The sequence below is a fragment of the Lacerta agilis genome, chromosome 6 (genome assembly GCF_009819535.1).
Source record: "Lacerta agilis isolate rLacAgi1 chromosome 6, rLacAgi1.pri, whole genome shotgun sequence".
Taxonomy (NCBI): domain Eukaryota; kingdom Metazoa; phylum Chordata; class Lepidosauria; order Squamata; family Lacertidae; genus Lacerta; species Lacerta agilis.
Window position 1 is genome coordinate 7,088,076 of NC_046317.1, and position 24,046 is coordinate 7,112,121.

The following is a 24,046-nucleotide window of genomic DNA, read 5'->3' on the forward strand; positions in this document are numbered from 1 at the left end:
CTCTTAATACTTTTGCTTATCTGCTATCAGATATTGACATAAAATACAATGAGGTGTAAAATACAGATATCAAATATGCTGGAAGCAGCTATCATATATTATGAGTATTCAGTGAACACCTGTAAAATACTGTTGGGCTTTTGGTTTTAACTGGAAAAGCCTCAAAACCAGTTTAGCACTTTGAAATGGTGTCCAGCTACACTTCTGGTGCGTTCTCTTGCTTCTCCAGTGCTTTTGCAGAGTTTTTCAAACTTCTTACTTCCTCTTCTTGCACAACGGTATGTGTGCCTTGTGCCAGCAATAAATTCCACAAAGTCTGGCTTGATTAAAGCAAGTACGCTTTATTTACAAGCATATAAATCACGGACACCCTCCCGGAGATACGGACGACATCTCCTGCCTCTCCGGTCCGCTCAAAAGCGAAAGCAAGACTGACCAGGAAATAAACGGTGCGTCACATAAATCACAAAGACATCGCATACAGCAGATACCCGGATGTTGTGACACATCCTCTTCCCTGTGGGAGGGGCGTACTGTTGAGCTTATTTAACCCTGAAAGCTCCAAACCTCACAAATACAGATATCAAATATGCTGAAAGCAGCTATCATATATTATGAGTATTCAGCGAACACCTGGAGAATATTTTAGAGATGAACCAAAGATTCTTCAGAGCAACATTTCTCTGAATACATGAGGTGGAAATGAAAGAGGAAAGTGAAAACTGTTGCCTAGTTGCGTGGCAAGGTCCCAAACCCTCCCGGGAAGTGGAATAAAGACACATGGAACAGTATTTTAGGTTAATGGGTGAAAAAGGCCACAACTTTATTGATTACAGAATGCGAGTGGTATTGGCTTAGGCATTGGAAACTGCACGACTATATCTGACCCCTGCCCGTCTGCAGGAGTCTTGGAATGGTTAATCACCAGTAGTGGGAGCCCTGCTGATGCACATCAACTAGGAACTGCCCCAGGGTCACCACTAGGGGTCGTGCCATGGCCCTAGCCCCCCGTCTGGGGCTTCGGACGGAGACCATGCCCCCCAGATTCCTTTAACAGAATACCCTTGAATACTCCAATACCTAACTGCCAAACCTTACAAAGTTGTGATGATTTGCTATGAGGTAGGCGAAAAAAACCAGGTGGCCGGTGCCAATTTGCCAAGTGGAAAAATTCGTACCTGGCCCCTTGGACAACCAAGGCGACCAACTGAGGTCCATAGCATGGTCAAGAAATAAAAGAACCTAACCTAAGGGTTAGCTGAGGGTTAAACCACTGAGCCTCTTGGGCTTGCTGATCAGAAGGTCGGCGGTTCGAATCCCCATGACAGGGTGAGCTCCCGTTGCTCGGTCCCAGCTCCTGCTCACCTAGCAGTTCGAAAACACATCAAAGTACAAGTAGATAAATAGGTACCGCTCTGGCAGGAAGGTAAACGGCATTTCCGTGCACTGCTCTGGTTCACCAGAAGCGGCTTAGTCATGCTGGCCACATGACCCGGAAGCTGTATGCCGGCTCCCTCGGCCAGTAACACGAGATGAGCACCGCAACCCCAGAGTCGGACATGACTGGACCTAATGGTCAGGGGTCCCTTTACCTTTAACCTAAGGGAGGGAGGGCGGGAGAACTGGCGGAGCAGGGAGAAAAACAGGGGCGATTCCTCAACCGCAGGCAGTTTAAATAGCCCGTGCCACGCCCCCGGACCATCCGAATTGGACGGCCTAAGGATGAGGTGGCCTAAGGTTGAGGTGGCCAAGGACCATCCAATGGCGCAGAGCTGATCCCACCCTGCGCGCGTGGGGAGGGCTTGCTCCCAGCCCGAAACGTCATCTCCCTGAGAATGGGAAATGGCTTTAGGACGAACTCTTAGCATTTTGGAGCAAAGGGCTCGCTGGGAGCGGTGGCTGTGTTTTTCTCTCTTAAACGTTGCTCCACCTCGGCAAACAGTGACAGAGCTCCAAATCCTTTGAGTCAACACGCCCCACTGTGCTGCCTGTTCAGATGAGGGCTGCTGCATCCTCTTGAAGTAGTGACATTCTAGAGATGGCAGAAAAGAAAGGTGGGAATCTCAGGAGTTGTCACCTGGTACTCGATCTCAGAAGTAAAAGGCAAATTCTGTGATCCATGACATGATAACTACTGATGATAATAACCACTAATAGCCCAATCCCAGGCACAGTTAGGTGCACCAGTTCCCCTGAAAACAATGGCTTAAGTGCCACTAACTCGGCACAGAACCAGGCCGCCAGTCTTGGCTGTGTGCCTATCTGACACAGGCTCTCTCTATAATCCGGTGTGTCATACAATTAAAGATTGTGGGAGGTAGGAACGAGAGCCAAAGAGGCCCTTGAATACAAAAATCCTATTTGGAAGCTATTTGGACTGCTGCCAGAGGTGGCAAATATCCAGTTCTCCTCCCTGCGCATAGCCTGGTCCTGGTGTTTCCCTTCCCAGGATTATTCTCATTTGTTTGTTACTCAGGTGGTGGTTTCGTTTTTGTTTTGTTTTGTTTTTGAAAATCCAAACATGGAAATGATTTGTTGGGGAGTGAAGAAATCCTAACTGACTGGTGTAGGCACAGATATGAGAGTTTTAGGAGCCGTCATGCACCGGCAGAATCATTATGGGATGGTACATCTCAGGATATGGGCCGTGTGTTATGATGACTGGGTGTTCTCATTTGATGTTTGGAAAAAAACCCTAATCTCCCAATTACAGGTAGGTAGCCATGTTGGTCTGCCATAGTCAAAACAAAATAAAATAAAAAATTCCTTCCAGTAGCACCTTAGAAACCAACTAAGTTTTTTCTTGGTATGAGCTTTCATGTGCATGCACACTTCTTCAGATACACTGAAACGGAAGTCACCAGACCCTTAAATATAGTGAGAGAGTGGGGAAGGGTATTACTCAGAAGGGTGGTGGGAATGGGGGATTGGCTGATAGGTGTGGGAAACCTGTTGACGACTGTTAACGACTAATTTCCCAAGTCAAACATGTTTTCTTTTGAAGTGGAGGAATCTTCCAAATGACAGGTTGAAGATATCTTAAGAGACAGCTTCCTCCCATGATTATCTCTCGAGATCCATCTCAGGTTTCGTTTTGCTGAGCTAGTGTTTCTGGGCTAACACTGCTTGGAACCTCGCACCCCAATTTTGCAAAATTCTTGCCTTCGTCACCTGTGGGGGAAAGTGGTAATTTTCCTATATTTTTCAGAGGGACAGGAGAATTTCAGGGGAAATTAGGAGGGGCAGGTTGGGGACTTTTGACAATTTTTTCCCTTGTAACTTAAAAAAGAAAAGAAAATATGCATGTTCCCAGTGGCAAAATGAGTCAGTGTGTCCAGCTGTTAACCAGAAGGTTGGTGGTTCGAGTCCACCCGCAGACAGCTGTGGGTAGGATTCCTGCATTGCAGGGGTTCGGGCTAGATGACCCATGGGATTCTATGGGTCTATGATTCTATGGCACTTTGCAGCCTCTGAAGGACATAACATCCTTCCAGGGGGGTTCCAGGCAGCAGAGCACTGGGGAGTGGCATGCGGTTCTCCCCCCCCCCCCTTTTTATTAAATATTTGCTTGATTTACAAAGGTAGTGCAATGTCTCTCTCATATTTTTCCATATAACATTTTTACAAATCACCTTTTGCTTTTGAGACATTAGGAAGAAAAAGGGGGGGGAGAGGTGGGTGGGATGGGGAGATAGGTCAGGTGGGATGACGATGTTTTTATTTTACTTGATATGAGTAGGGTTTGGTGTCAGCATTGTTTGTGTAGGTTCTCTGTTGTTCGTTTGTGCTCCTTTGGTGGTGAGAGAGGTCGGGGTTGGCGTAGGGTGTGATTGTTCATTTGTGGTTGGCTGTGGTGATCTTTGGTTTCCCCTTTGAATGTGAACAGTGAACAAAGCTGCTTATATTTGGAACCAACATGATGAGGGGCTGGGTTGAGGCTCAGGGTCTAGTTGGCTAAAGAGTATGGAAATTTTAATTTAAATAAACACTAAGCTAGAGAAACAGACCCCAGTATATTTTTGCCAGAAGAGGGGGAGTGCAACTTCCAATTCATCCCAAGCTCCACCTTCTTGTGATTTGAGATCTTGCTAGACCACACTTGCAGCCTTCCTAATTCCTCTTCTTAGCTACATGCTTCTGATCCTTACCAATTTTTTCTCTCTTTTTATTTGTTGTTGTTGTTCAGTCGTGTCTGACTCTTCGTGACCCCATGGACCAGAGCACGCCAGGCACGCCTATCCTTCACTGCCTCTCGCAGTTTGGCCAAACTCATGTTAGTAGCTTCGAGAACACTGTCCAACCATCTCATCCTCTGTCGTCCCCTTCTCCTTGTGCCCTCCATCTTTCCCAACATCAGGGTCTTTTCTAGGGAGTCTTCTCTTCTCACGAGGTGGCCAAAGTACTGAATACAAACAAAACAAAACAAAACCACAACAATACAATCTTTTACATATGTATCTAATTCGTTAAATTCATTCTGTACTTGTATCTAAATGCTTCTTCTCTTAATTCCTTTTTCTAAAACCATGACTTCCCTCCACCCGTGTGTAGCTTCAATTCTTTAATTTTGTCTGCTGTTGTTGTGTTATGGATGTATATTTTACATATTTACCCATTGTACCCATTTCTCTGGTTTTACCTTAACTTTGCGAACTGCAATCATTGCATATCAGTGCTTTTTCCATGTATCCCTTCATGCAATCCCATTCTTTCATTAAATTTTGATTTGATGGTCCTCTAATTATTGCTGTTAATTTTGCCAATTCAATGAATTCACAGAATTTATTCTGCCATTCTATGTTATTGTAGGGACTTTATCTCCCTTCCAGTTCTTTGCTATAAGTATTCTGGCAGCCGCAGTTGCGTATGTTGTTGTTGTTGTTCAGTCGTTCAGTCGTGTCCGACTCTTCGTGACCCCATGGACCAGAGCACGCCAGGCCCCCCTATCCTCCACTGCCTCCCACAGTTTGGCCAAACTCCTGCCAGTCGCTTCGAGAACACTGTCCAACCATCTCATCCTCTGTCGTCCCCTTCTCCTTGTGCCCTCCATCTTTCCCAACATCAGGGTCTTTTCCAGGGAGTCTTCTCTTCTCATGAGGTGGCCAAAGTACTGGAGCCTCAACTTCAGGATCTGCCCTTCCAGTGAGCACTCAGGGCTGATTTCTTTAAGGATGGATAAGTTTGATCTTTTTGCAGCAGTTGCATATAGGAATACCCTTTTTTGTCGCTGGGAATGTTTCTTGCTATTATACCCAGAAGAAACGCTTCTGGTTTCTTATTCCTTACCAATTTTCTCATACAGGTGGGTAGCCGTGCTGGTCTGCGATAGTCAAAACAAAATAGAAAATTCTTTCCAGTAGCACCTTAGAGACCAGCTGAGTTTGTTCTTGGTATGAGCTTTCGTGTGCATGCACACTTCTTCAGATACCAATTTTCTCATACTCCATCAATCCATCTTTGAAAGAGGACTTCTTCTGGCTCTGCTTCTGCATGGATTGCTCCTCTATAATCTTTTCCCCAGCCCACTCCTCTCCATATTTTGTGACATGCATAATCTACCCACCACAAAGAGTCACACTTTATTGTATTAATCATCACCAGCTTTTATCTGCTCTTAGCTCGATTGTATCCTATTCCGTAGCTGGATCGTGAACAAAATCGCTTCTGGCATTGTTTCGAAATTATCCTTGCTAGCTGTATTTTTAAGTGTGACTCAAAACACAGGTTCCAAGGCCGGGCCTTTCATTGGTTTCTAGTTAAATGGGGAAGGGCTGTATGGGGCAGGCTTCAGATTTGAAATTTCACCCAAGGACTATGGGCCATCTATGCTGACAACAAAACAATTGTTTCTCAGCCAACTACATCTAAAATTACTCACGTTTTTCAAATGAAACCAGCCCTCCTGGTTTGCCATACATGGAAATGCCTGAGACATTTCTCAGGTCCTGTGCTTTCAGTTTGTCTTCTGCTTTACAAGCATCAGTCCGCTGTATGGTTTCCCTCTCCGAAACCAAACAAAGCATTTTGTAATAAAGTTGCTTTTGTTATACATCCTGGGCATCCTTCTCTTCATGATACTTCATGATCCTTTTCATAAAAGTGTGCATAAACTGGCCACCTTTCTTTCTGGAAAAAGGCACCCATAGGACCCCTAACTGGAATGTGCGGCCTGCTGGGAGGAGTGCCACACTGCCCTTTGCCCACCTCCTTTGCCCACCACCATGGGTTGGTAATGGTACAGGACAAATCCCCCTGCAAGTTATTTAGCTCCTGGCCAAGGACCTGGCTTTCTGCATGTTAAGGAAATGATGGGTTGCCATACATCCAGGAATTCCTCAATGTCCTCAATGGGGGGGGGCTCCTAATACCCATCCAGGGGTATTTTACATTTTAAAGCAAATGTCCTGGATTTGGGGTTTAAATTTTTGTTTGTGTGCATGCAGGCAGCTCTGGTTCAGGCTCTGGCATGGGCAACCCGGGCTCTGGCTCTGGTGTGGGTGGTTTGGGCTCAGTGTCGGCAGAGTGGCTATTGAGTGATTGCTCAACAACTTTTTGTGCCTGGATTTTCACCTCTTGCAATATGGCAACCCCAGGAAATGTCTCCACGCACGCTTTAAGTATCCATGGTCTTTCCAAGGGGCAACCTTGGCTTAGTGTAAACTCATGAGCTCCTGGAAATGGGCTCACGGGCACTTCACTCTTTCCCGAGCCTTTTCGTTACTGCATTGTAGCTTAGCATGTAGCCCAAACCTATCTTTGCAGTTCAGCTCTCCCAAGCTAACCAAGAGGCAAAACCCAAGAGCAAACCTTGGTTAGAGCTCATGGTTAGTCTGGAGAGGGCTAAATCAGGAGCCCAGGTTCTGAAAATATTTTAAGTCAAACCTTGGTTTAGCATGGTGCAGCAGCAAAGGGACTGGTGAGGAGCAAACTGGCTGTGAGCCTGCCTGCTCATCTGTTTGTGTGAAACCACACCTTGGTTTAGTGTGCCGGGTGAACCAGGAATATGCAAATGTACCACTTGCATTATAGTTCCAAACATCAGTTGATTTTTTGTGAGGATCACATTTGTGTCTGGTTGTTGTGAAATAACCACAAGAATGCTTTTTAAAAAATACACTTGTTTTGCAGTTTCATTTTGAGCAGCCGTGCTAATTTGTGGTTATTGATATTGCGTGTTGAGGTCCCCAAGCCAGCCCCCCCCCCAAAAAAAAATTCACACTTCAGACATAATCTTTGTTTGGGTTTTGGGCAATAATGTGGGCCACCACTTTATTAAAATACAAATTATGTGAGTGGTTGCGTAGACATTGGTTCAGACTAGCTGTCCACCGGGAGAGAGCTGACTTTCGGTCAGCGACGGGAGAATGCCATCTGGGGAGAGTGAAAGAGGCTGGGGGTAGAGCCCCCCATCTTCCCAGAGGTCCCAGGGGCTCTTGCGTGGCCCTGTCCCCCTACCGGGGGTTCGGACAAAAGCATGTCGAGCCCCTGGATTCCTTTAATGGAATTCCCTGCACACTATCATCATTCTGGAGGTGGGCACCACCCTTCCAGTAACCAACACAATAACCAATGCCTAACCGCCAACCTTACAAGTTGTGACTAGTTGCTACTGCAGTGGGCGAAAACCAAATGGCAACAGCCAATCAGCCAAATGGAAAAATTCCTACTGGGCCCCTGCCCCAAAAGCAGATGACCCCATGACAGGCAGTTGCAAGGTCAATACAGAGGCCTAAATAAAGGGAGGGAGGGAGGGTGATCCGAAGCACGCAGCGAAGAGGAGGATCACCCTGCGTGCAGAGCAATATAAAGGACGCTGGGCTGTCCATCACAACATTGCAACATTTAATTCTCCCCAGCAACACCCCTGGGTCCTATTGAAGCTGTGGCCAGCTAGCTCACCCCGCCCAGCTACCAGGGAGGTGGCCTGCTAGCCCCCACCGCAACGCGTGCTCTCCCAAGTGAGAACCCGGTTTATCAGCTTCACACTTTCAGGCATATATTTATGAGCATTAAGGTTAGAAACTTGCTGGACAAAATTTTGGAAGCTGTATTTGGGAGTCAAATGCCACAGTTCGTGGCTGCCTGGGACTCCCATAGACTAAGAGCACACTGCACAAACACACACACACACACACACACACACACAGCCCTGCTTGTATGGAGCTTTTGGCAAGCGATTTCAGCAAAGGCCACCCGACAGGAACCTCAGCCACAGCCAACTTTCTGGTTAACCTAATGATGGATGGACTAACTATGCCTTTCCATTTGCCCCTTTCAAATTTGTCATAATAAACAGGAGGAGGAGAGGGGGAACAAATCTGTTGCCACAGCTTCTTCGCTTGATGTGAAAGAGTTTTCTCCTGTCTCGGTATCCAAGGAAACGGAACTCTTGTTTCTGAACGGAGCCAGATTTTTATCCAACTGTATACTGCGGAGAAGGAAATAATAATAAGAAGAAATAAAGGTGGTTAATTGCCCAGCAAGGGAGACATAGCCAGGAGCTGTGCTGGCCTGTAATTAGGTGAATTAGTAGAACAATGACCCAATTTTCTCTGGTTTCTGGACGGCTGCGCAAAACTCAGAAAGGCTGCTTCCTATCTCTGCCTGACTTTGCTGGTGTTTGTGCTCTTCTCTTTTTGAATCTGGCAGATGTGACCTCCCTACATTTCTCATAAGCACCCTGTTTGGCAGAATATCACCATGTGATATGCTGGCACCTGGAAGCCTACATAGATAGATAGATAGATAGATAGATAGATAGATAGGTGATAGATACTTTACTGTCATTGTATGTAGTACAACGAAATTAAATGCCATCCCACATTTACAGCCACATACAGGTGAAACTCGAAATATTAGAATATCGTGGAAAAGTCCATTTATGTAAGCAGTTGTTTTCATTAGCTACTGCAGTTTAATATATGAGATAGACTCATGACATGCAAAGCGAGATGTGTCAAGCCTTTGCTTGTTATAATTGTGATGATTATGGCGCACAGCTGATGAGAACCCCAAAGTTGAAATTGTTAATTTGGGGTTCTCATCAGCTGTATGCCATAATCATCACGATTATAACAAATAAAGGCTTGACATCTCGCTTTGCATGTCATGAGTCTATCTCATGTATTAGTTTCACCTTTTAAGCTGAATTACTGGAAGAAATGAACCTTTCCACGATATTCTGATTTTTCGAGTTTCACCTGTGTACGCATTTATACATTTACAACCACACATACACATACATACCATCCATCACGACTCCCCAAAGATCATATCATTTGGTTACAGCATTTAAAGTAGCTATAGTTCTTGGAGAAAAACTGTTTTTTTTTAGTCTATTCATTCTTGATTTAATTGCAGCCGTGGTCTAGAAGGTCCTCAATCCTTGAGAAGTACAGGAAAATCTGCAGCTCTTGGTCAACTTCATTGCACTCTGGGTGTATCCAGACCAGTCGGTATTTTGTGGGAGGAATTCAAGCGCGTACTAGAATTCTAGGTTTCGTCAGTTAAAGGGAATCAACGCGCTCTGATGCCCCTGCACAATAAATCCACTTTTTAAAATAGCAGATTTTTTTGCAGTTTGGAAAGTGATGAGAAAATGCATTGAAAAGTGTGGGGTGAATGATTAGTGGGAAGAATTGTGAGCACCCTGCAAGCAAGTCAGGATGAATGCTCATTGTATGTTCAGACCTTTTAACCTCACCCCAAATAAATTCAGACCAGACTCAAAATTTTGGTTTGGTTTTCAGCAGAACCTAGGCCACAACTTTATTGATTACAGCAAGTGACTTATTGCATAGGCTCTGGTTCGACTAGCTCCCTTCTCTGCAGGTAGCGCTGACCCAGGGCACCAGCATAGGTCAACCAAGGGTGAACACCTGGATAGCAGAAAGCCGGGGACCTGATCTATCCACCACCCAAATGTCCCCTTGGACTCAGGCACAGGCACAACCCCCTCTCAGGGGTTGACCAAACCATCGAGTCCCTGGATTCCTTTAACGGAATACACTTCACATAGGGATGGCGAGAGCGTTCTTCCATCCCTATCACCTGAACCAGAGCCTATCCACAACCTTAGATACCTATTAGGTCCATAAATTACCATATCATATATTCAACACAAAAAACAGCAACAATTTGTTGTTGACAAAGAACAACTGGGCACATAAAGGGCCTCATTACCTTCACTGTAATGAGCCAGTGTGGTGTAGTGGTTAAGAGTGGTGGACTTGTAATCTGGTGAACCAGGTTCGCGTCCCCGCTCCTCCACATGCAGCTGCTAGTCACACTTCTCTGAAGTCTCTCAGCCCCACTCACCTCACAGTGTTTGTTGTGGGGGAGGAAGGGAAAGAATGTTAGCCGCTTTGAGACTCCTTTGGGTAGTGATAAAGCGGGATATCAAATCCAAACTCTTCTTCTTCTTCTTCTTCTTCTTCTTCTTCTTCTTCTTCTTCTTCTTCAAACCTAAATCCGGCCCTGCTTGGAGGCACAATTCAAGATGCTTGACACCCAGACACATTTTGTGTTCAATACATAGTGGTGGCTTTAGAGGTGAAATGAAAAATGAGATATGCTCCTGTTCCCGCACTTTGTGTGTGGGGGTGGTGGTGGTGGTGTTTACACCCTACCCTGTTTCTACAGATATTTGTTGTTGTTCAGTCGTTCAGTCGTGTGCGACTCTTCGTGATCCCATGGACCAGAGCACGCCAGGCACCCCTATCCTTCACTGCCTCCTGCAGTTTGGCCAAACTCATGTTAGTAGCCCAAACTCATGTTAGTAGCCTACAGATATTACTGGCCTTTTTTCTGTGGCTTATCTTCACCGCTCCCCTCATCTGAACGAGCTTCAGTCTCTGGGACCTGTTTGCCAACCTGGCAGAGTATGGTCCTCATCACAGCTGCTGTGTCTTCTGCCCACTTCCCCTTTGCTAAACTCCTCCTGGAGGATCACTGCAGCTTGTTTACTGGCTTGCGACGTTGATGTCTTAAAGGAGCAAGCGCCTTCTGATTTGAAGAATATTAATCTTGAGAAGTTGTCACTTGTTACCTGGGGGGAGACTTCTGCCTTCCCGGGGCTGTCTCCACGCCGGATTGATTGCGCCCTGCGGGAAGATTAAATTGATGCCATAAAGAGAAGTAGCAATTTTTGAAGAGCAACGTCTCGACTGGTTTGGGAGCCTAGGATATAATTACACAGGACGGCAAATGGACTGGCACAACTCTGTACTGGCTTGGTGGTGGAAGGCTACTGTAATTGAATATACCTGGTCCACGGAACTGGGTTTCTTACTCTTGTTCCACTTGGTGTCCCTTAATGACCCTCAGCGAAATTGCCGTTTGCACATTGCTTCTGCTCTCCCCTGAATACTCTGACCTCTGAAGCAGAGGGTCTGTGTGCTGTTCAGCGCAGAGGAATGAGATACGGATGTTTTGGAGCAATTCCAGAGGCACGATTTGGCAAGGACCCGTTGCTTCAGCAGTTTTGCCATCCTCACTTTGCATGGTGCCCTGAGGAGATCAGAAGCCATTTGAGAGATTCCTCACGTTCTAGACCCCTCCTCTTTTGAGGTTAAAAGGGCCAACTGAGGGTGCCAAAATCGGATGCTAAAGTTTCTTCTCCGCCACAGACAAAATGAGGGGCTGGGAGCTTCTCTAGGGCATCTCTCTCAAAAGATTTCCCACCAAATAGTGTGGGTTTAAAAAAAGAAGATTTTTGTCTGGGGAAAAAATGCTTCCAAAACAAAATTAGCATTATGGCAGTAGAATAATAGAATTATAGAATTGTAGAGTAGGAAGGGACCTTGAGGGTCATCTAGTCCAACCCCCTGCAATGTAGCGATCTCTACTAAAGCATCCATGACAGGTGGCCATCCAAACTCTGCTTAGAAAAATCCAAGGAAGGTCCACCACCTTCCAAGGGAGTCCGTTCCACTGTCAAACAGCTCATACTGCCAGAAAGTTCTTCCTGATGTTTAGTTGGAATCTCCTTTCTTGTAGCTGGAAGCCATTGGTTCGGGTCCTGCCCTCCAGAGCAGGAGAAGACAAGTGTTGTCCATCTTCCATGTGACAGCCCTGGAGATATTTGAGGATGGCTATCATATCTTCTCTCAGTTTCCTCTTTTCCAGATTAACATACCCAGCTCCCTCAATCATTCCTCATACGGTTTGCTTTCCGAAACTTTGGTCACCCTTCTTTGCACTGGGTCCAGGACTTCGGGTGGGATCTAGCCAAGGCAGAATGTTGTTGTTCAGTCGTTCAGTCATGTCCGACTCTTTGTGACCCCATGGACCAGAGCATGCCAGGCACCCCTATCCTCCACTGCCTCCCCCAGTTTGGCCAAACTCATGCCAGTCGCTTCAAGAACACTGTCCAACCATCTCATCCTCTGCCGTCCCCTTCTCCTTGTGCCCTCCATCTTTCCCAACATCAGGGTCTTTTCCAGGGAGTCTTCTCTTCTCATGAGGTGGCCAAAGTACTGGAGCCTCAACTTCAGGATCTGCCCTTCCAGTGAGCACTCAGAGCTGATTTCTTTAAGGATGGATAAGTTTGATCTTTTTGCAGTCCATGGGACTCTCAAGACTCTCCTCCAGCACCATAATTCAAAAGCATCAATTCTTCGGCGATTGGTCTTCTTTATGGTCCAGCTCTCACTTCCATACATCACTACTGGGAAAACCATAGCTTTTACTATACAGACCTTTGTCGGCAAGGTGATGTCTCTGCTTTTTAAGATGCTGTCTAGGTTTGTCATTGCTTTCCTCCCAAGAAGCGGGCATCTTTTAATTTTGTGACTGCTGTCACCATCTGCAGTGATCATGGAGCCCAAGAAAGTAAAATCTCTCACTGCCTCCATTTCTTCCCCTTCTATTTGCCAGAAGGTGATGGGACCAGTGGCCATGATCTTAGTTTTTTTTTATGTTGAGCTTCAGACCATATTTTGCGCTCTCCTCTTTCACCCTCATTAAAAGGTTCTTTAATTCCTCCTCACCAATTCCTCTTACCAAGGCAGAATAGAGCAGTACTATTACTTCCCTTGAACTGGACACTGTTTGAAACGCTAGTTTCTCTTAGGCCATTCTTCTTCATCAACATTGTATGACTCAAAAAGGGAGTCCAATTTTCCAGAGTCCTATGCATGTTTACTCAGAAATAAATCCCCCTGCGATTTAGAAGGTGTTTAGAATTGCAGGCATACTTTTCTTCCAACGCGGTTGAACTGTCTACATAAGATCTTTATAGCTTTTACATAACTACAGTGTCTCATCATATAATTGGCTACACACAAATTGGTTGCTATTAGCAAATGAATGAAAAGACTTTTGCAAACACAACATTACATATCTTTCCAACCACCATTCAGCATGCATTTTGGGAATAAAATAGCTTTCCTCCACATCCTTTCCTATAAACCCCGTTACCATTTTTTACATATATATCAAATTTACCCAGTTATATGCAATTTATTCAGCAATCTTATCTTTAACATCACAGAGAGAAGCACTGAAAGGAAGTGTCACATTTTCCTATCAACACTGGAGCTCTCCTTCATTAGTTCTGTTTCTTAATCCTGCTCCCTTTTAATGTACTAACAAACCCATAAACACCTATACAGTTCTGAAATCCAACCTTTGCGTGTTGAGATCCCAAGACCTCCTCCAATAAATAAAGACACAATTGACACGGAATTTAGTTTTAGGTCATTGGCATAATTTTGGCCACAACTTTATTGGATGGAATGGGGAGTTTGTCTATAACAACACAGTTGCTGCTACTGTCCCTTCCAGAACGGGAAGGGAGGAAAGGAACAGAATGGAAAAATGAAAGAAGATAAGAATAATGTAATAATAATTTATTATTTGTACCCCGAAAGGAAAGTCCAATGCTGTAAAGAAAAGTATTGCATAGGAACCTGGAATGTAAGAACCATGAACCTTGGTAAGCTGGATGTGGTAAAAAATGAGATGGCAAGAATAAACATTGACATCCTAGGCATCAGTGAACTAAAATGGACAGGAATGGGCGAATTCAGTTCGGATGACTATCATATCTACTACTGTGGGCAGGAATCCCGTAAAAGAAATGGAGTGGCCCTCATAGTCAACAAAAGAGTGGCGAAAGCTGTACTGGGATGCAACTTCAAAAATGATAGAATGATCTCGATACGAATCCAAGGCAGTCCTTTTAACATCACAGTAATCCAAGTTTATGCACCAACTACCAGTGCTGAAGAAACCAAAATTGATCAATTCTATGAAGACTTACAACACCTTATAGAAATGACACCAAAGAAGGATGTTCTTGTCATTATAGGGGATTGGAATGCTAAAGTAGGAAGTCAAGAGATAAAAGGAACAACTGGCAAGTTTGGCCTTGGAGATCAAAATGAAGCAGGGCAAAGGCTAATAGAGTTCTGTCAAGAGAACAAGCTGGTCATCACAAACACTCTTTTCCAACAACACAAGAGACGACTCTACACATGGACATCACCAGATGGGCAACATCGAAATCAGATTGATTATATTCTCTGCAGCCAAAGATGGAGAAGCTCTATACACTCAGCAAAAACAAGACCTGGAGCTGACTGTGGCTCAGATCATCAGCTTCTTATAGCAAAATTCCAGCTTAAACTGAAGAAAGTAGGAAAAACCACTGGGCCAGTAAGATTCAATCTAAATCAAATTCCTTATGAATACACAGTTGAAGTGAAGAACAGGTTCAAGGATTTAGATTTGGTGGATAGAGTACCTGAAGAACTGTGGATGGAGGCTCGTAACATTATACAGGAGACAGCAACGAAAACCATCCCAATGAAAAAGAAATGCAAGAAAGCAAAGTGGCTGACCAATGAGGCCTTACAAATAGCGGGGGAGAGAAGACAAGCAAAATGCGAAGGAGATCGTGAAAGATACAGGAAATTGAATGCAGATTTCCAAAGAATAGAAAGGAGAGACAAGAGGGCCTTTCTAAACGAGCAATGCAAAGAAATAGAGGAAAATAACAGAATGGGAAAAACCAGAGATTTATTCAAGAAAATTGGAGATATGAAAGGAACATTTCGTACAAAGATTACCACAATTAAGGACAAAAGTGGAAAGGACCTAACAGAAGCAGAAGACATCAAGAAGAGGTGGCAAGAATACACAGAGGAATTATACCAGAAAGATATGGAGGTCTCATACACCCCAGGAAATGTGGTTGCTGACCTTGAGCCAGACATCCTGGAGAGTGAAGTCAAATGGGCCTTAGAAAGCCTTGCTAACAACAAGGCCAGTGGAAGTGATGATATTCCAGCTGAACTATTTAAAATTTTAAAAGAGGATGCTGTTAAGGTGCTGCACTCAATATGCCAGCAAGTTTGGAAAACTCAGCAGTGGCCAGAGGATTGGAGAAGATCAGTCTACATCCCAATCCCAAAGAAGGGCAGTGCCAAAGAATGCTCCAACTACCGCACAATTGCACTCATTTCACACGCTAGCAAGGTTATGCTTAAAATTCTACAAGGCAGGCTTAAGCAGTATGTGGACCGAGAACTCCCAGAAGTGCAAGCTGGATTTCGAAGGGGCAGAGGAACCAGAGACCAAATTGCAAACATGCGCTGGATTATGGAGAAAGCCAGAGAGTTCCAGAAAAACATCTACTTCTGCTTCATTGATTATGCAAAAGCATTTGACTGTGTCGACCACAGCAAACTATGGCAAGTTCTTAAAGAAATGGGAGTGCCGGATCACCTCATTTGCCTCCTGAGAAATCTCTATGTGGGACAAGAAGCTACAGTTAGAACTGGATATGGAACAACTGATTGGTTCAAAATTGGGAAAGGAGTACGACAAGGCTGTATATTGTCTCCCTGCTTATTTAACTTATATGCAGAATACATCATGCGAAAGGCTGGACTGGATGAATCCCCAACCGGAATTAAGATTGCCGGAAAAAATATCAACAACCTCAGATATGCTGATGATACTACCTTGATGGCAGAAAGTGAGGAAGAATTGAAGAACCTTTTAATGAGGGTGAAAGAAGAGAGCGCAAAATATGGTCTGAAGCTCAACATCAAAAAAACTAAGATCATGGCCACTGGTCCCATCACCTCCTGGCAAATAGAAGGGGAAGAAATGGAGGCAGTGAGAGATTTCACTTTCTTGGGTTCCATGATCACTGCAGATGGTGACAGCAGTCACGAAATCAGAAGACGCCTGCTTCTTGGGAGAAAAGCAATGACAAACCTAGACAGCATCTTAAAAAGCAAAGACATCACCTTGCCGACAAAGGTCCGTATAGTTAAAGCTATGGTTTTCCCAGTAGTAATGTACGGAAGTGAGAGCTGGACCATAAAGAAGGCTGATCGCCGTAGAATTGATGCTTTTGAATTATGGTGCTGGAGGAGACTCTTGAGAGTCCCGTGGACTGCAAGAAGATCAAACCTATCCATTCTCAAAGAAATCAGCCCTGAGTACTCACTAGAAGGACGGATCCTGAAGTTGAGGCTCCAGTACTTTGGCCACCTCATGAGAAGAGAAGAATCCCTAGAAAAGACCCTGATGTTGGGAAAGATGGAGGGCACAAGGAGAAGGGGACGACAGAGGATGAGATGGTTGGACAGTGTTCTTGAAGCTACTAACATGAGTTTGGCCAAACTGCGAGAGGCAGTGAAGGATAGGCGTGCCTGGCGTACTCTGGTCCATGGGGTCACGAAGAGTCGGACACGACTGAACGACTGAACAACAACATTTGTACCCCGCCCTTCTGGCCGGGTCTCCCCAGCCACTCTGGGGGCTTCCAACAAATATTAAAATACTTTTGCCACTGCTAATGAGCCCCACCCCTGAGAAACTGTGGGGTGATTTCTCCCTCCCTAGAGAAATTTTGTGAATGTCTCTGCACACAAATAAGATGCAGATTTTTTTGAGGCTATTTGCGCATGGCTGTCTGTACCTTATGACCTGCCCCAGAAACTCTATTGAGATGCCTGCCTGATAAAGGAAGTGAGAGTGGCAAGGACACAGACACAAGGGCCTTTTCAGTGGTGGCCCCACAATTGCGGGATTTGATTCTCTGGGCATCAGAACAGCTCCATCACTTTCAGGTTTCAAACTAACCTTGGAGGCCCCTATCTTAGAAGCCTACCTCTCTGTTGCAAACTTTAGCAGCTAATTAGTCGTGAGTTCCAAAACGGGTATCTTTGGCTGGTTTTGATAATTTTATATTTGTCAAAACTTGGTTTCGGCAGTGTTTTGAAATATTTTGAGGCTTTTGGAGTGTTCTAATAAGGTGCTAAATTGTGTTTTATTCCATGACACGTGGCTCGCGAATTGCTTTGAGTTTGTTTTTGTTTTTCTTTCTTTTTTTAAAATTCCTTTATTTAATTTCATGTCTTACATAAAAAAAAAGTTACATTAAAAGTTGCATTAACAAAACAAACATCGTACATCCAATTTACCTTCAGTAAATTGCAACCGGGGGGGGGGATCTGTGAGGGAGGGGGGAAAGGGAACTGGAACTGGAGTTTGTTTTTCTTGAAAAGGAAGATGAGACTTTATGAAACAACTACATAAAACAAAACTGAAGGGGTCATAGTTTCCCAGCGGTTGTTCCCTTCCTGCCACCCCTCCTTTTGGTAAAAAGACAGAATTGAAAGTTGTACTTCCCACAGCTGCTTTTCAGATTTTTTTTTTTTTTTAAGAGTCCAAAAAATGCGGTATGCATTGCCTAGCTTGGTCCTACATTTTAACAGTTGGGGAGACAGTAGAGGGAATATACAGAGAGAAGGGGAAGAGAGAAGCCAGCCTAATATAGATAGATAGATAGATAGATAGATAGATAGATAGATAGATAGATAGATAGAGGGACCCCTGACCATTATGTCCAGTCGTGTCCGACTCTGGGGTTGCGGCGCTCATCTCGCGTTACTGGCGGAGGGAGCTGGCATACAGCTTCCGGGTCATGTGGCCAGCATGACAAAGCCACTTCTGGCAAACCAGAGCAGCGCACGGAAATGCTGTTTACTTTCCCACTGGAGCGGTACCTAGTTTGACGTGCTTTCGAACTGCTAGGTTGGCAGGAGCTGAGACCGAGCAACAGGAGCTCACCCCATCACAGGGATTCGAACCACCAACCTTCTGATCAGCAAGCCCTAGGCTCTGTGGTTTAACCCACAGCGCCACCCACGTCCGTGTGTGTGTGTGTGTGTGTGTATACATACATACATACATATATATCTATATATATGTATATGTGTGTGTGTGTGTGTGTGTGTGTGTATATAATCATTATGATCAGATGAAGTTACATTTGGTACTTAATCTCTGCCTTGGCTTGGGATGAGGACAGGCAATGCCAGAGGTTTTGTGGAACAGGGGGAGCACAGCCCGTTTCTCTCTTTTCCTGGGGAGAGCTCTGAGGCATGGGATCACACCGCCTATGCCCCCCACCCCACCCTCATCTCCCACTTCAAGTCCCCCACCCTTGTGCAGAGGAAAGGGTGGGGCCCGTGACTGCTGGTACGAAGGCAAGGCTGGCTGGATCAGGCTGAGCTGGAAAATGTGAGTCTCAGCACCAGCGTGCATCTTTTAATTGCTGCTCAGCTTTAGGATGCTAAGTTTAGACCGAGAAATGGCTGTTGACTCACAGCGGAGGGTAAGGTGCACCAGTTCCGGCTGTCAGGTGCCTGGTGTGCGTAACGCCCCCTCCTGCAAGCAGGCAGGCAGGCATATGTGCATTGCCCGAGATCTATGTTTAGTAACTTTTCTTCTTGTTTGTCTCCAGCATCCTCGCCACAGCAGGGACCCATTTCAACACCCATGTGGACCTGCGGACGCTGCGGGCAGTGCGAGTGCTCAGACCCTTGAAGCTTGTCTCAGGCATTCCTAGTAAGCAACCGGTTTCTCCCCACCCCTCCCTCCCTCCCTCCCTCCCTCCTCCTGCTTCCTCGCTGAGCAGCCTTGGTGTTTACAGTGTGAATCCTTCGTATCCCGCTGTGCTGTTCGCAGAAGCGCTTTTACGCAGCCAGGGGGAATTGCTGCAGGAGACGCTGTGTGTGAAAGTCCCGGGTTCACACATTCTGGGATGTTGCATATGGGGTGATTGCTAACAACTGAGCTGCCAGTTCTCATGAGGCCCTGGGAGGAGCTTGGTGGATGCAGGAAAAGCCTCCTGGCTGAAGATTAGGTGGGCTCCCACACCAGCTATGCTGACTAGTTCAGGGATGAAGTCTGAGAGACATGGGGGTGGAGCATACAACAAACACACTTTATCTGGCCTGGCTCTGGAGATACCAAGATCAGAAATACTGGATATGCTCAGAATGCTATTTATCATTTGTCCAGAGTGTGCATGTCATCACCTGATGAGCCCGGTGGTGTGTCAAGCGGCGAGAACCATGCCTTGATCCACTCGATCAGAAATCTTGGAAGGCAGGGGAGCGCCACGTCTTAGCGGTCAAGGCATTGCTACCAGCTCCAGTGGGCTGGGGGAAGTGAATACATGGGGGAGGCAGGTGCTGAAGCCAGCAAGTGAATGAGCAGGCTGATGTTGTTTGCTAAACTCTCCATCTTCTGTTTTTTTTAAAAAAAAACACCGCTCAGGTCAGAGTTTTCACGGGCGTGCTTTGAATTCCATAATTTATAAAACCACCGCTGAGCCAGCAGTCTTCAAGACAACCTGAGGAATGTGATGCTGCCTGGCTTGTTTGCACAAGCATCTTTCTCTTGTGCAAATGCCTTTGTTGCATGGCACACCTGTTGCCTCCTGCATCCCATAAGATGCTCTTAAGGGCAGTTCTGGTGGACAGCCCTTCCTTTTGCTAATGACTGTCCCATTTCTACCAGTTCTGTGTTGTGCTGCCAGACAAGCACCTACTTTGATTTGCTTCTCTCGGACTTTAGCATTGTAGTAGCCGGCTTTCCAGATAAGATTTTTTTTGTAACCGCTTCAGTCTTTGGGCTTATCCACACTTACCTATTCCACTGCTCTTTCTGGGCATGGTCTAAACTTTAAAGCTCTGTCCCTGAGCACCCTTTATTTTTGCTTTTCCAGCAAAAAAAACCACTCTTTAAAGCTGAATTGAAGCAAATGGCAATACGACATGGAGTTTTCAAGCATGGACCTATGCTTGGAAAGTGCAGGGCAAAGGGGAAGTGCAGATAAGCCTTATATTGACTTCTTCATATTGTAATGGTTCTTCCTTCTTCTCCTTCTCCTTCTCGAGTGTGGTGTAGTGGTTAAGAGTGGTAGACTCGTAATCTGGTGAACCAGGTTCGCATCTCCACTCCTCCACAGGCAGCTGCTGGGTGACCTTGGGCTAGTCACACTTCTCTGAAGTCTCTCAGCCCCACTCAACTCACAGAGTGTTTGTTGTGAGGGAGGAAGGGAAAGGAGAATGTTAGCCGCTTTGAGACTCCTTCGGGTAGTGAAAAGCGGGATATCAAATCCAAACTCTTCTCTTCTTCTTCTTCTTCTTCCTTCCTTCCCTCCCTCCCTCCCTCCCTCCCTCCAGATCTCCTACTTGGAAAAATGTCCCGACCGCATCTGGCAATGGTACTTCTATTTTTAATTGTATTCTCCCCCTTTCTCTTCATCAAGGTTTACAGATTGTGCTGAAATCCATCATGAAGGCAATGGTGCCACTCCTGCAGATCGGTCTCCTCCTCTTTTTCGCCATCCTGATGTTTGCAATCATTGGCCTGGAGTTCTACAGCGGAAAGCTTCACCGGGCTTGCTACGTAAACAATTCAGGTGAGGAACGTCACATATCCCTTCTCCTTTTTCCAGCTTAGTTCTAGCCTTTGACTTCTCATGTGCAGCCATGGCAAACACAGGAAGCCTTCAGGGGCTTCCATGGTGGCCACCAAGGCACTGATTTGCCCCACAGGTTGTGGCTTCAACGGCTGGTGGCTCCCCCTCCGTTACATCAAAGATGGACTGAACTTGATGCTGCTACTAAACGCCGAGACGATAAGAAATTTTGGCAACTAATAAATATGGGCTTAACCACCTCGGCTTCCCCCTGCAGCAACATCTCGGCAGACATCTGGCATAAACATTTCTGCCAGCTATACTCCGCTCCTTCCTCTAATAATAACACAACCCTTCCAGTTGTCAGTAGGTCCTCTCACCCCATATGGGATCCATTCTCCCCAGAGAAATGCATACAATTGATTGGACTGCTGAAGGGTGGAAAATCACCTGGGGAAGACATGGTACCAACCGAGGTTTTTCTATCAAACCAACGCTGGTGGGCAACTACATTAGCTTCTCTTTTCACCACCATAAATTCTTCGCTCGCGGTTCCGACGAACTGGAAACAGAGTATAATTATCCCAATCTACAAAAAGGGGGAAACGCAAGATCCATTTAACTATAGGCCTATCAGCCTACTGGACATAACTTACAAGATCTATTCCAGACTCCTTCTCGAGAAGCTGACCAGCTGGGCTGATGAAATAGGGCTTTTCCATCCAGAACAAGCGGGGTTTCGCAAAGGCCACAATACCTCAGGCCACTGCCTAGTCATTCAATCATTGATTGATAAATACCAAACCAAGTTTAATTCCTCCGTTACATCTTGGTGCCACTGCCGGCGGGAGGCTGCTTTGATCTTCCTTCCCTACCACAGCAGGAGGAGGAGGTGAAGGAGTTGGCCACTGGAGCCGCACCATGCTCACCTCTGTGCTTTTTGGACATAGGGGAGGGAATGTGGGCCCCACCCCCCAAAATGTTGCAGGGGGGCAAAAGGGCCTGGTCCCCAGACCCCCACCCCACCCCAAAAAGGCTCAAGGAAGATAACAATAGAAACATTGCTATCAATAATTATAATAATAAAATTATTATTTATTATTTATACCCTGCCATCTGGCTCGGTTTCCTCAGTCACTCTGGACGGCTCCCAATATCAAAAATACGATAAAACATTGAACATTTAAAACTTCCCTAAAGAGGACTCCCTTCAGATGTCTCCTAAAAGTCAGATAGTTGTTTATTTCCTTGACATCCACTAGGAGGGCATTCCACTGGGTGGGCGCCACTACCGAGAAGGCCCTCTGCCTGGTTCCCTGCACATCTTGCAGTGAGGGAACCGCCAGGAAGCCCTCGGAGCTGGATCTCAGTGTCCGGGCTGAACGATGGGGGTGGAGACGCTCCTTCAGGTATACTGGGCCGAGGCCATTTAGGGCTTTAAAGGTCAGCACCAACACTTTGTATTGTGCTCCGAAACGTACTGGGAGCCAATGTAGGTCTTTCAAGACCGTGTTATATGGTCTCGGCGGCCGTTTCCAGTCACCAGTCTAGCTGCCACATTCTGGGTTAGTTGTAGTTTCCGGGTCACCTTCAAAGGTAGCCCTGCATAGAACGGGTTGCAGTAGTACAAGTGGGAGATAACTAGAGCAAAGCCAAATAAAAGTTCATCAAATTAAAATCCTCATGGAAATACCCTTACTCTTTGCTGACCTCACCCTAAAACATACACATGCACACACAGTTTGGAGTTTTATGCAGATTTCCCAACACCAAAAATGATTACACAGGAGAGGATTTTGTTTTGGGGGTTGTGGGGTTTTTTGTTTTTTGTTGTTTTTTTGCAGCGAGTTGCATGGATGTTTGCAAGGCAGCACAGTTAACTTCAGGACACAAACACTAACTGAATCATTTTGTGATGAGAGGGTGGGGGAGAAATGGAAAGATCCTGAGTTGTTACATCTCCCCACCCCCAGCACCACCCAGTGGAAACCAGAATACTATTGAAAACCAAATCACTGCGAGATGGCAGCTGTGGTTGTAAGGTTTTGCGTTTCTAAGGCAAGGAGGTTATGGGACCGGATATTTTACGGTAAATGCATAGATTCAGAAGCATAAATCACTTTTTGTGCAGGATGTGTGTGTGCAATATAGAATTTGCAACACTCTAGTGCCCCTCTCGAACGCGACGAAGAACCTGAACCCAAGTTCAGGCTATGGAGGTGTCGGGTGAAGCTAGTTGGATAGTTGTTGGCCCAGCTCTCAGTTGCACCCGCTGAGTTCTTTGGGGAAAGTAACTGGAATGCAATGGTAAGACCATGTGAGGAGGGTCAATACTTAGTCCCTCCTGCAAGGAACTGGAAGCCTCTAGGAGCAATTGGGCAGTTTTAACCCACCCACCCCAAGAGTCCTCCTGGGTGCATTGCTGTTGGGGATAACGCACAATGAGGGCAAATTTCTGGTGCTGGGGAGGCCCAGCATCCTACAGAGAGAGGATGCAGTGTGCGTCCATGTGTGCTAACCACACAGAGATGCACTGTGCTCCCCTGGAAATTCTTGCTGCAGCAAAGCTACAACGTCACAACCTTTTCACGGGGCAATCCGAAAAGTCACAGAGCTGTGAGCAAGTTTTTTTGAATTCCCTATAACTTTTCATCAGTTGTCCAGTGAAAAAAAGGTGTGTGTGTGTGGTGGGGAGATGGCCCCCTCCTTTTGGTTGTTATATTCCGTATCTTGACAGATGAAGTGTTCTGGAGAACGCAGAAGCTTGTCCACAGCACTGTAAACATTTGGGTTGGTTGCAGTGAAGGTTATACAATACCGTGGGTCTTCTGTGTTCTTGGGGATATTCCTTTTGCTTTCCATTGATTCACCTGTGTCCTATTGGTTTAACCTGTGTGTGATTTCAGGTGAATTGCAAGAGCTGGACCCGCCTCATCCCTGCGGGGTGCAGGGATGCCCTGCAGGTTATGAGTGCAGAGAGTGGATTGGTCCCAACGACGGGATCACTCAGTTTGACAACATCCTGTTTGCCGTGTTGACTGTGTTCCAGTGCATCACCATGGAAGGATGGACTACAGTGCTGTACAATGTGAGTAAAACCTGCAAGGAACGACTCTGAAGATAAATTACATCTTCAACTTAATCTACATTGTGATGTTTTCAGTATGCCGTTATTACAGAGTTTTCACTTCTTTTCTCTCCACATCCTGTATAGCATAGGTCTTGCCCAGTTCACCATGCTTAGCATATATGCCTGCGGCAAGTGAGAATCAGAATCAGAATAATCTTTATTTGCAATAGATCTTCTTCTAA

The 24,046-nt window shown here is 45.7% G+C and overlaps 1 protein-coding gene across 1 annotated transcript in view; it reads left to right on the plus strand.

Moving 5' to 3' along the window:
• CACNA1E (calcium voltage-gated channel subunit alpha1 E) overlaps nucleotides 1-24,046 on the plus strand; it is a 364,294-nt gene that overhangs the window by 120,071 nt on the left and 220,177 nt on the right. The window contains exons 5-7 of the mRNA XM_033151321.1: nucleotides 18,767-18,870; nucleotides 20,582-20,734; nucleotides 23,641-23,822. Coding sequence (XP_033007212.1) covers nucleotides 18,767-18,870; nucleotides 20,582-20,734; nucleotides 23,641-23,822 — 439 coding nt within the window. The remainder of the gene's footprint in view (nucleotides 1-18,766; nucleotides 18,871-20,581; nucleotides 20,735-23,640; nucleotides 23,823-24,046) is intronic.